General features: G+C 39.3%; 2 protein-coding genes across 2 annotated transcripts; one reads left to right on the top strand and one right to left on the bottom strand.

The window, feature by feature from the left end:
- Positions 1 to 4,748: 4,748 nt before the first annotated feature.
- Positions 4,749 to 7,098, top strand: LOC104455567. Its single transcript, XM_018859699.2, has 2 exons — positions 4,749 to 5,117; positions 5,939 to 7,098. The coding sequence occupies exons 1-2, from the start codon at positions 5,024 to 5,026 to the stop codon at positions 6,721 to 6,723; spliced, it is 879 nt and encodes a 292-aa protein (XP_018715244.2). The 5' UTR covers positions 4,749 to 5,023; the 3' UTR covers positions 6,724 to 7,098.
- On the bottom strand, positions 7,078 to 10,395 carry LOC104453532. Its single transcript, XM_010068118.3, has 2 exons — positions 9,405 to 10,395; positions 7,078 to 8,101 (listed from the first exon to the last, which is right to left on the bottom strand). Exons 1-2 carry the CDS (start codon positions 9,981 to 9,983, stop codon positions 7,385 to 7,387), a joined length of 1,296 nt encoding a protein of 431 aa, XP_010066420.2. The 5' UTR covers positions 9,984 to 10,395; the 3' UTR covers positions 7,078 to 7,384.
- Between the last annotated feature and the right edge of the window lie 2,518 nt (positions 10,396 to 12,913).

Genomic DNA, 12,913 nt, shown 5'->3' with positions numbered 1-12,913 from the left:
TGATTTTGAAGAACTAATTGTTTTCACTTTTCACCCTCTTTTTAGTATTTTTATCCTTTTTTATATTTTAAAAAGATCTCGATTTTCTTTCATATGGTGGGGATGCCATATCGACACCACCCATAAAAAAGGAGAAAAAAGACATGTCAGCATTTTCTTTAGCCAAATTGAAAAAAAGTTAACTTGATTGTACAGATATGATGAAATCTTAAGATTTAATTTCACTTTTTTGAAAGGTTTTAGGAATTAATTATACTTTTTAGAACGTATGATATACTTACCTAATTGAGATGTTTGTAGTAAGGTGGTAACGATGAAGAAGAGGTTGAACGATTCAAGCATATTACCTAATTGCTTAAACGTGCATCTCCCCGGGGGGTAAAACCGTGATTTGTGCGGGAATAAAGGGTCGATAACCATAGTGCCTTTAAATATTAGAAGAAAGACAACTCTTTGGAGAAGAGCCCAATGGCATATTCCTCCCTATGTTTTTGGAATAATCAATCGATATCGACCGTCCGTTTCACACTTTTGACCAAAATCATGGGAGCTTAGGGCTCGATCTAACGGCGCTGCGGGCATGACCCTTAAAATTTATCCAGCAACGTGATTTATGTCGGATTCGAATCGATTGCTCGCTCGCATTAATTCCTCTTTAATGATCGGCCTTTTCCTTTTTGATAGTCACACATTTGATTTTCTCCCCAGGCCGAGGTCGATTAATTAAGCGGACGATTTGTTCGGCTCGTGAAATGAAAATGCTATTCTAGTTCTCTGTTAAAATAATAGAAATTTCTGGTTTTTTCCCCTCTAAAAGATGGTTCCAAGCTCTACAAAGTTGAAGAAAATTCAAAAAAAGAAGTAAAACGAAAATAAAATCTACGCCTAATTTATAGAGTCAGAACATTTTTGACGTAATATTTCCGCGATATAGAAAGAATTAATTACGAATAATTAATCTCACTCAAGGAAGTTGATTGGCAATCATTTCTTTGGAGATTTATCGTATAATTTCAAGATTTTTTTAGCTTAAATTGCGAATGATTCTGATCACGGCACGCAATCGTGTCTCCAACGCTTCGGAAAAGCTTTTGTGAGGATCGCATCTTATTCCACAACATTTCATTTTTCGGTTATTCTTTCGTCCAGGTTCCTTGGATCCAAGAACTTTCGTATTTTCGTTAGTTCTGAATTTTCAAATTCAACTTTAGTATAATTCTGCCCTTGAAGCTTGACTTTGATCGGATGTTACATTTTGATTTAATTTTTAATTCACGGTTCATGGATTCGGAACTTTTGTTTATGATTGACGTTCCGATTTCATGGATGTACGATGCACGGAAAGTTCAGGAGCCGCTTCCTTGGGAAATAGCCTCGAGCATGGCATGGACACCTGCGCTTGAATATGGGACGACAGGCATCGTCTGAATGGGATTGGCAACGGGCTATAGAGAGGGGGAAGAGACGAGTGCAGCGGCAGCTAGGATGGAGGTGGTGGCGCAGATGATCATCGGATGTGTCGACAAGTCTATTACACATTGCCAAATGAGGGTGAGCATGGTCTGGGGGGGTGATTCTCACCCTAGAACCAGGAATCGTCCGTTGATTTCATGAAGTCACCTGAAAATCAGATCGAGACCTGTGAGTCCATGAAATCGATTCTATCAAGTTTCACCATGACAACCGACAAGCCAAAATAAAGCAAAAAAATAAAGAACTTTCCTATTCTTAATTACAAGATTAGTAAATAAATTGAGCTCATATTAAAAGTTGAGAGCTGGCGCCGTGACTCGATGAACATTAAGCTTGGAAGTCAAGATCGTGAGTGAGAGATAGAGAGACGACTCATACGAGATAAGAGTGAGACAAGATGATACATAGTTAAAGGGTGTTGAGCTTCAAATTATGGATTTTAAGGTTTTCATTTTTTTTTAAAAAAATTTTGGTTGGAAATTTTTCTTAAAAGTTAGATATATATTTATATATTACCGATCTGGTCTAGATGGGTGGGTGGATAGTTCCACATTCAGAACCGGTCTAATTCGATTTCAGGCGGTTCGAGCGGCTTCCTTGAACGTCCTTATTGCCAAATGCACTTATAAAATAGAATTTATCTTTGAATGTACATGTTTGGTTGGATTTTTCTCATATAAAGATATTGTTTAAGCCCACCCATTTTCCTTTTGAGCCTGAAAGGCCCGTTGATCACCTCTACAAGCCGGTGAGCCGGTGATGCCGGTCGCGACGAGGCCACGGTGGAGGACAACGAGCTAGAGATGGGCAAAGGCGACAAGGGAGAAAGAGAGCCATTTCTTGTTTTCCGGTCAGTAGGACTGTTCTTGAAATCGTGTGAAATACTTGAAATAATTATACGACTATCTACCCACAAAGGTTAACTCTAAGAAGGGATAATTGTATTGGAAGCCCTAAAACTTATTAAAAAAGTGTAATTTAGTCATAAAACTCTTCAAAAGTACAATTAAATCCTAAAATTTATTACGGAAGTACAATTGAGTTCTAAAATTTTTAGAAAGTACAATTAAGTTCTAAACTTGTCAAATTGATCAAAGCCAGCCATTTATTTGATAGCACTTTTTGATAATTTTAGAATTTGATTGCACTTTTTGAAAATTTTAGGATTTGATTGTATTTTTATGATAAGTTTTAGGATTTAATTGCATTTTTTGAAAATTTTAAAACTCAATTATACATTTGTAATAAATTTTAGAATCTCTAATGTAGTTATTTATTTTAAGAATGAATCACAATCGGTGAAATTTAATGGAATTGTCTAACACTTTGTCCCATGGATTTGTATAATTGATGAAGAAAATAACAAATAATCCTTGAATTTTGGTTCAAGTGTAATATCGTCCTTACATTTTTAGATTGTTCAATGTGGTGCTTCAACTTTGGTCTAATGTGCAATGTTATCTTTGAATTTTTAATTTATTCAATGTGATTCTTAAATTTTGGTTCAATGTTTAATGCGGTCTCTTAAATTTTAAATATTTTCACATAGTTTTGGGATTATAATAAACATTGGAAATTATATCAAAGTTCGAGATAAGTAGATCACAATTGTCATAATTTTTAGTACGGCGCTCATTTGAATGTCATAATTCTTTTTTTTTTCCCATCACTTGAATGCCATATTGGTGAAAAGTTGTTCACTTAATTATCTATTCTGGCGATTTGTCTTACATGGCCTTTTAAAAAAAAAAATTGGGTATGATGTGGCTTTTTAAAAAGAATTTCATGTCCAAAGTGGCAAAAAACTCATTCTTCAGTTTGCCTTTAAGTGAGAAGACGAAGCAGTGGATGAACGAGAAGTATCGAAGCCACACTTCTCTGTTCGATCAGGTGTTCGATTCTGGAAATCAGATTCATAGACAATCAGAGAAGGACTCTCAACAAGAGAACAAAATCATTGTTTTCCACTTCTTATTCTTCGAATTAATCCCAAACTAATTTTTTAACCATGAAAAATCTCAAATTGACATATCTGTTATAAATTTATCAAAATTATTTTTTCAATCACTAAAAATCCAAAACCAGTATATTTGTAACAATATACTTTTCGTTAAATTGAATTAACACCATAAAAAATTACAAAATAGGTACACATCTTACAAACGAAAGGTAAAAACTCAAATTAATACATTCATCAATTGTCACATATTATCAAACTCAGTAATTTAATAGTAAAATTTAACGGAAACTAATATGGAGTAAATTTATCACAGGTGAACCTATTTGAGATTTTTATTGGTAAAAAATAAGTTTGAGGTAAATTTGTGATATGTATATCCGTTTGAAGTATTTTTTGTCAAAAAATTAGTTTGAGATATATTTATCACATGTGTACAAGCTTTAGATTTTTTGTGGTATTAGTGATATTCAGTCTATTGCCCCAAACGACTTAAGGGTTATTAGACCAAAATTAGGGAAGTAGGGTTTCAACGATTTGGAAATGGGGCTTCAGTATAAAAAGGAAAGTTTTGAGAAGAAAAGAGGAGCATGTGAGGCCGAGTGCTTCTCTGTTGAACTAATGAGAAGGCATGGCATTCCCTAGAGAGACGAGCGCACATCAACTAACATTTGGGCTTCCATGGCTGCTAGGTGCTCTAGTTCTTCCATGGCTGCTTTGGATTTATCCAGTGAGCCATGTTGGCCAATTTATAATAAATTAATGTCATGTTAGATTTTTCAGCCACGTAAATCTTTGATGACACTTAAGTGATCAATTTTTTACTAATGTAGTACTCAAGTGATTAAAAAAAAGTTATGGCACTCAAGTGAGAGTTGTATAAAAGTTATGACACTTGTGTTGTTCTTATTCTGTCAAAGTTCAGATACCATAATGCATAATTTAAAAGTTTAGAGATCAAAATGTAGGGATCATTTGTGCTATCATTCCTAATAGATAGTAGAGATAGGGACTTTGGTGAGGTTTTAACAAATATAAAATACATCATGAAATACGACAAGAAAATACATTACCAAAGTGGTAAACTTCTGTAAAACTATGAATGGATAAAAGAGAAAGATATACGTCGAGTCGATAAATTCAACACTGAATATGGATTATTATATGATTTGGTACTTTAGGAATTCGTCCAAATAAGCATGTTGTATATCGAAATTAAATAGAATATGAATTGAGAACATATATAATTTATGAGGGACGACTATTTTGCTCGAAAATACCTTGAGTGTGATGTCACCATCTTGTTATGAAGAAAATCTAATTAGGGAAAGATTTTTCAAAGGGGATTACGAGCCATTGAAACTTCCATGAAAGGAATGGGCTATTAATTAGGCTGCAATTGAAAGGGCCGCAGTTTGAAATTCGGAATGCCTTGTGTGGTGGGGGACGTTAAGGAGGGCTCTGGGAGAAATTCTTGACGTGCCTCTTTTGTTCTTGTCCTGCTGAGAGATTCTCAGCAGATGCTCCAAGCCTTCTTCTTGAATCTTTGGCTAACCAGTCCGAACTTCGTTCCTCCTGAGTGATCCCCAAACGATGGCCAACGAGAAGTTCTGCTGTACATGGGTTGCACTAGCAGATGTCACCTCCAAGCCCCACCAGTCCCAGTGGCTCCAGGAAACTCTCTCCTGTCAGATCTCTCTCTCTTTCTCTCTCTCTCTCTACATGAGCGCGTGTTTTGCGTTGCTGGTGTGTCGGGGGACCCCGTGCTTGCATGCCTGGCTTGTCAATATCCGACGTGCAACATATGTGTTGGGTACATAGTTTGATCGGTGAGTGTGGAGAGAGAGGGAGACCGGGAATCGAACAGGAGAGCTCCTGCGATCTCGTTGAAGGCAGGACGTTAGATTTACTGTGCTGTCGTGCTAAGGATACAGAAGTACAACATGTTAGATGTGTGTCTATGTTGATATGACCCAATTGACTTGTGTTGACTGACTTCATTTCCCTTCTCAGTATATTTGCAATTGATCAGAAAGGAATCCAAGTGCTGGCTCGTTCTTTAACATTTGTTTTTCTGTCTCTGGCCAAAAAAAAAAAAAAAAACTAACTTGATTTTCCCTGAGTATGAACTTTGGACATCTTAAAGCCACATTTGTTCTTGATTCGGACAAAGTTCTCCTTGATCTCTTTTGATATCGATTTCAAGCTCGTATAACCAGTAAGCATGAACACTTTTCTGGCGCTCTAGTTCTTCCATGGATGTATCTCAATCTACTCTACTGTTTATTATGCAGCTATGAATTTCTTAGTGTAGGTTCAACATTATATATTAATTCTGGATTATGATGTAGAAGATGGAAGCAAGCAATATTCCTACCTTCAAGTTGAACAATTCTTTTTGTGTCCTTTCAAATTTTTCAACACAAACCTGCACAAGAAGAAAAAAGAACAAAAACTTGGTACTAGAATTGTTTCTATGAACTCAAATCATTCCATTTTTCATTGCAGACGTGGACAAAAAAGTGGGTGCCATTAGAGCACTTGTGGAAGATAATAGTGATAGATCACAAATCGTTCATATCCTTGAAGAACTGAGAAAGTCTTACTGCGCTCTAGCAGAGGGGCATGATCAGTTGAAGTCCAAGTTCAGTCACCTCCAAAATGCAAGAACTTCAACATCCCCCTTCGACACCAAGATTCTCATCAAAGCCGTCAACGATGAGGATGTGTCGGGAGTCTCTGAGAGCCCCAAAATGGACAGTCTTGATTCCCCACCAGAGTCTGCCGTCATAGATCCTGATGTGGAGTTTGACAACTTCCGCTTCGATATCCTGGATAATTTGGCTGATGAGATAGTCCTGGATGAACCTACCAGTGCCAATCTGAATCTGACAAAAACAATTGGTGGGGAAATTCACGAAAAACATCCTGACATGCCCACCAAAGAAGAAACCACTCCTGTGATCCACGGTTCTGGAACCGATTGGGAAGTGATTGGTGATCACTGGACTGCACATTTAGGGTGGGAGATGAAGTGGAATGAGCTGAAGCTCCAGGTCACTAAGCTGATGGAGGAGAACCTGCAGAAGCAAGCAGAGCTGGTGAAAAGAAATGAAGAGAAGAGGGGAATCATTAGGGGCCTCAAGTCGCATTTGAATGGCTTGATGGCCGAGAATAAGGCGCTGCAGGACAGTCTCGTCTGCTCTAAGGTCGTTAAGAAGGGCAACCAGTTTCAGATGATGGGATTGAAAGGCCTAGTCTTGAGTAGAATTTTCGGAAGAAGTACTCATTGACGGTGTTGGGGAGATCACAAGCCACTGCATTGCCGCGCTCAACCGAAACGAATCACTTCAGCTAATAAAGTTAAATTCTCTGGTCATGCCACAGGCACCACGCGACTCACCTTAAAATCGCAAGCGAACATAGAGTGAACCCGTGCTGCTTTTCTTGTGCATACGTAGGGTGCGGAAACATTCTTGCGAAACTACAGACCGTAGGAATCTTCTCCTTCAAATTTCCCATCAACTTTTAACTTCTAGTAATAATTGTCTGTCGATTCCTAGTTTACCTTCAATCATATCATACATAAGAAATTGAATACAATGCCAAATGTAATCAGGACATGATTCTTTCTGCCCCACAGTCAGTTTTAGATCAACAATTCCAGACATTGGATTATCAGATGTCACTCTTTGACAAGAACCCTACAAAGAATCGCAAATACAAAAAGGTCAAACTCCGGCGACTGTTCTGGTTTCTCTTTCTGCTCGGAGTTCATGAACATGGAGGAATAAATATATGATAGGTTACAACATCATTGCAAGTGTTTGCAGAGGAAAAAAGAATCACTCAAACATACAAATCCAAACATAAACCAGAAGGTCGTGGGGTTTAACTCGATAATCAATCCTCAATGTTCTCGATACTGAGCTTTGTGTCTGTTGAGTTCTCCATCTAAAGGAGCCTCAGGTGCGAGGTGTCATTTAATCTTTTTATCTGCCACCCCGTTTTCCAGGAATGTTGTAAGACTGTCACTGAGGAATCTTCCACGCAGATCTTATGAGACATTAGAGGACTGCATCCCATAATCCCCGTGATTAGACACTTTATCGTAGTTGGATGTGTAAATATACCGACACAAGAGGAAATACTGGAAAGAGAGCTCCTTTCACTTAGATCATGCAGTGTGTTCTGGGAATGCACTTCCCGAGGAGAATTATCATCTTCGGTATCATGATTTCCAGTAGTATTTACATACTGAAGCCTGCTCTTACCAGATTTTTTCTTTGTCAATCCCTGCCTGTGTCTGAGAAGCAAATCGGAGCGGGGTGATGGGAGGGAAGGCCCATCTCGGTCACCAATAAAATTGGATGAAGCGTATGCATTCTGGTGGGAGTATCGATGGTTCTCATTTGCACCGTGGATGGAGAAATCTGAGCGCAACTTCTCAGGCAGACCAAGCACGGTTCCATTTAAGAAGCGAACCATTCGGAACTCCACCTCCCTAAGAGACTCTCCACCAGGTGCAGAAAAATCAGGCTGAAGTCTCTCCATTACACCCAAAATTTCAGGCGTATATATTTCTGACACAGGACATCCCTCCCATTGACCTTGGCTCATCTCTGTAAGCGCATCTGACAACTGAATCTGTTCTGAGGAAAAATTCATTTCCTAGACAGAATCGTTAACAAAATGAGTGGTCAGTTCAAATTATATTGCGTCAAAGACAGGATGGAAACATTCTTATATCACATAACATTCTCTCAACTAAGTAAATATGACACTAGCTCTGGGTATGGGATGTCTACAAAATGTTTGTTGGCGTAACCAAAGAAGACCGCAAACTGCATAGGCGTCGGTCAGCTTCAACAAGACCATTTCTTTGTAATGTGGGATTGCTGATACTCACCAGATGACAAGCCACCACAAAATTTTCTCACTAGCTAAGCTTATTAGACATAATTTGGTGGTGCCCACATTATCTTGACATGGTTAGCTTAATTACTCACCAACTTAATGAAGAAAATGTTGTCGACGACTCTCAACCCCTGTCATGCTTCTCATCCACTTCTTATATCTACTCAGCAGTTTCTAGGGCCTATTAAATTTGACCCAACTGCTCAAATTTACTTTCTTTCATGTTGAAATATTATTCCACATCGCTTGACAACGAGTCCTAAATATTCTTTATATTCATGTGGTCTCCCTCCACCTATCAACTTATCAACTTAAGCTTTTGAGTTGGGCTTTCTAATATGGTATTAGAGCCAGTTATCCCTTACACGCAGGTGTGTGGTAAACAATTCTATGTGAATGTTGAGTAGGCAAAATTCCACGTGCATCACTTGACAACGGGTCCTAAATGCTTGTGCTTGGTCTTCCTCCATATACTAGGATCACAAAGGGCTATTTGCAGTTCTACCAAAGCTCATTGGCACTCACTAATTGAAGCAACTGAATATTCTGATAGGTCAAATGAAGACAAGGTCCCTTCCTATAATTAGTTATATATACAACATCTAAATTAAAGCTGGAAATCCTATCCACTCAATAAGACCCATCATATATGTGGCAATCTAATTCATGTCATTTTCAAGCTGAGTTAAAACTCACATTTCAAGCAGTCAAGCTTGGCGCTTCCGACTCGAAACTGATATAATACTGTCTTGCACAAGTTGAATATCAAGAGTTAGCACATAAAATTTGCAACTGTAATTAGCAACGTTGTTTGCATTCTCATTGCTAGTATATTCTTCTTAGTTCCCCCAACTCATTTTATCAATCCTAACAAAATTCAAGTTCTTGATGCTTCCAATTCGACGACATTTACTACAATTGAGAATTGACACTTCATGATTCCAAAGAAGCAAACACAACTTTAATCCACATTCTCTAATTGCACATAAAGAACCAACTCGGTTAAAGTAGCAAGCAAACCAATTTAAAGCTCATCAATATATGATCCAATTTTTACCTGGCAAACCGAAGCTGCCATCGACCTTGCTCGATCCAGCGGCGAAGAATATACGGCGCCAAACCGGACACCATGTGAATTCAGCAGCACGGCCAAGGCCCTGGCCTGCCGCTTCCCATTGGTCGTGAGCCCCGCGGCAGCACACCGCCCGCCGACCAAATCCGGCCTCAAGCCGGTCTCGCACTCGCCGTGGCTGATCAAGAACACCTCCGTCGCGGCCGCGCCCCGGTCCTCCTCCATCGTGCTGGAGGAGAAGCTCCGGGAGAACACCGGCGGGGGCGGCGGCAGCGGCGGGGGCGGCGCGAGGACGTTGTAGGGGTCCCAGACCTTGATCGACGGCCCCATCCGCGGCGTCCCGAGGGTGGAGAGCTGCGGAGAGAGCGGCGACGCCGACGCGTAGCACGGCAACATCTCCGGCTCCTGCTCCAGCACCTTCTTGACCAGGTGGGTATTGCTCAATTCGTTCCTACTGAGCACCGCATTCCCGTCTTCCTCCTCGTCCTCTTCCTCCTCGTCGTCCTCCCCATCTTGGCTCTCCTCGTCGTCCCTCGCTTCCTGAACCGAGTGAGAGGATCCCATCGATCCCGCCGGCAGCAGCTACTCCGATTCCAACCCGAGCCGAAGCATCAACCGAAACGGATAGATCCCGCAGCAAGACGCGAAATTTACGACGCCCGGGTTGCTGCCGGATCGAAAGGTGAAGTGGGCAGGCTCCAGATGAATTTGCGGCGGACGGAATTCGGGTGCGCGGATGGATTGATGCTGCAGATGGGCGACGGGGAGAGAGAGAGAGGAAGGAAGGAAAGAGATCTGAGGGAATCAGATAAGATCTGGTCAGAATATGGGCGCCAGCGAGATCGGCGGGTCGGGTTTTCCGGCGGGTCGGGAATCGAATCTCTCAGATTCAGATTCAGATTCAGAACCGAGGAGCTCGGTCTCAGACGAAAGAAATCCAAGACTTTCCCTACTTGTTCCTCCTGAGTGAGACAACTCGGCACAGAGCATGTGAGTCTATTTTATCTGGCCCATAAGTAATTCGTGACGGGTCTCAATTCGGGTCATATTCGGGATGAGTCTCGATTCGGGTTTAAACGAATGTACTTCCATATGATAATGATCGGATCTAGGTATCATGAAAACACGACCCAATCTGGCCTATTGACATTCTTACATAATTTGATGTTTGAGATTAAGTATGCTCGCATGTATAATGGGACATTTGGGACATGAACGTATTGTGGAAACTAGAATGGCAATGTCACAACAATCACATAATTTAATGATTGAGATGAAGTACGCTCATATGTACAACGAGTCCATTAAGACATGGATGTGTTATGGAAACTACGATGACAATGTGACAATTGTGTGTCTATATAGGTGTCTAGGCCATCGCCATTGTTTATTTCCAAGGACAATTGTTATTTTTCTCGTACTATTTGTAATCGGTGATTGAAAATGGAAATATTATATGTTGGAATAATTAAATATTAAATCACGTCTTAATCTAATAACTCAAGTTATTAAAACAGTTGGCAGTGATCCTGCAAAATTTTATATGGTATCAGAACTTGAAAATTTGAATTCAAATCTTACCGGACTTCATTCTGCCCAAGTAAATATGTCCGCACTTAATATCGAACAAAAAAACTCAATTAAGCGTGAGGAAGAATGTTGGAATAATTAAATATTAAATCACATCTGCATCTAATAATTTAAGTTTTTAAAATAATTGTTAATGATACTGTAAAATCTCATACTATATATGATTAATCAATATTTAGAAAGTTCTCATGAGACTTTTTAGTACTATAACTACTGTCACATGGTTACTATCACCACACCATCTTTATCTCTAGTTTTTATTTCTTTTCGTGAAAGGGCGGGAGCAATGACCGGCTTAACGACATCCCCTGGAAGTTACTAATGTGTACGAAGCGGTCCCCGCGTTTCCATCGGGCGTGCAAGACCGATAACGTGAGACGATGTAACCCATTTACCACTGGGCACTACTGGTCGGTGGTGTCCCTTTCTCAAGTTACTATTTATAAAAATTGACATCGGTCAATTTATGAGCGTTTCTATGAATAATTAAGGACCCTATTCTCATACATACATACATACATACATACATACCGAAGTAATTATGGGCCTTTTTTTATTATTCGCGTGTATTAAAAAAATTGACTATTCTGACGTAACCCATGCCAGGGCCACAAATGCCATGTTGAATTCGAACGGGTAACGTCACCAAATTTGTTTGAGCGGGCATTAGACGGTTTAATATTGTTTTGAACTGAGAAGTGTTTAAGCTTTGATTGTCCAGATTTAAATGTTTAGGACTTTATTGCTCGTTAGGCCCAATATTTTTGGATCATTTGCACAATTTTCCTTAAGTTTTTATACTATCGCTTAATAATTTAACTTCTGTTTTATAAGTTTGTAAATCGTTGGAACCACTTCAAATTGATAACTTTAATTAAAGAAATTTGTTCCTTTATGAGCTAATAAACATTGTAGTTAGCCTAACAAAGTAAATCCTATCTATTTAAATTATTGGTATATATTCATCAAATCAGTCATTGTTGATAAATTTTCTACATCATAGAATTATGGACAATTAATTTGACCTGATCGCGATTTTTCAATACACCTACATATGATTTCTATTTCACAATGGAATCTGTATACAAAAAGTAATCGATGAACTTCTCATCCGAGTGTTGGTTTGACGTTGACGGACAATTTCCTCCCTCTCTCCGTCGCCACCGCAGATCGACCGCTCGCCGTCGTCGGGCCGCTCAAATGGGCGTTCGACTGCCTCCCCGACCTCCTTCGCCCCTGACCTCTCGCATCATTCGGCGGCCATGTTAGAACATGGTCAAACAGTATAGACTGATGGGCCTACTATTTTGTTTACATTGGGCTGGGCTTAAGGCCCATCCTCAAACCAACCCAATTATCTTTAGAGAACTTTTTCACTTTTCTCATTTTATGTTATATAATAAATAAACAAAACAATCAAAAGTATCTAATCACTGTTCCTGATCATTATTTATAAGGAAAAAAAAGCTCATGATATTGCCACAGCCAAAATAGCCAGGCAATTTTCTCTAGCTAGGAGATTCTCTGCTTCCCTTTGCTAAAGAAACAAGGAGAAAGTAGCATGTGAACGTGAAGCATGATCTCTAAGGATGTTCTCAATTTGGTTCGACAGTGTTTCTTGCCCAAACCCAAACCAATTCAATAGGATTAAAACTCAAATCGAACCACTTACTTCGATTTTTATTGGTTAGGTTTGGGTTCAATCTGTTACCATCAAACCAATTTCCACGTAAGAATCTTAATATAGATTCAATGAATGTTAGATGAGAAAATAGGGCATATATTAAAGATAATTTTGGCTTAGGGCTCGTCTGATAAAACTGAAAAATAAGTGTTTGAAAGTTTAAATAATGAATATTAAGCAGTGAAATTTTTGTCGAATATGAAAAGTAAAAAGCTCCTGC

The sequence above is a fragment of the Eucalyptus grandis genome, chromosome 7 (genome assembly GCF_016545825.1).
Source record: "Eucalyptus grandis isolate ANBG69807.140 chromosome 7, ASM1654582v1, whole genome shotgun sequence".
Lineage (NCBI taxonomy): Eukaryota > Viridiplantae > Streptophyta > Magnoliopsida > Myrtales > Myrtaceae > Eucalyptus > Eucalyptus grandis.
The sequence above is the reverse complement of the archived record's forward strand: the minus strand, read 5'-3'. Positions and strand labels throughout refer to the sequence as shown.

What these genes read in the sequence shown, in the direction of transcription:
- LOC104455567 (XM_018859699.2), top strand. Translation starts at nt 5,024, where the DNA reads ATGGCCAACGAGAAGTTCTGCTGTACATGGGTTGCACTAGCAGATGTC. An exon ending in GCTCCAGGAAACTCTCTCCT is followed by an intron (nt 5,118 to 5,938) that starts GTCAGATCTCTC and finishes TTTTCATTGCAG; the next exon opens with ACGTGGACAAAAAAGTGGGT.
- LOC104453532 (XM_010068118.3), bottom strand. Translation starts at nt 9,983, where the DNA reads ATGGGATCCTCTCACTCGGTTCAGGAAGCGAGGGACGACGAGGAGAGC. An exon ending in TGGCAGCTTCGGTTTGCCAG is followed by an intron (nt 8,102 to 9,404) that starts GTAAAAATTGGA and finishes GATTCTGTCTAG; the next exon opens with GAAATGAATTTTTCCTCAGA.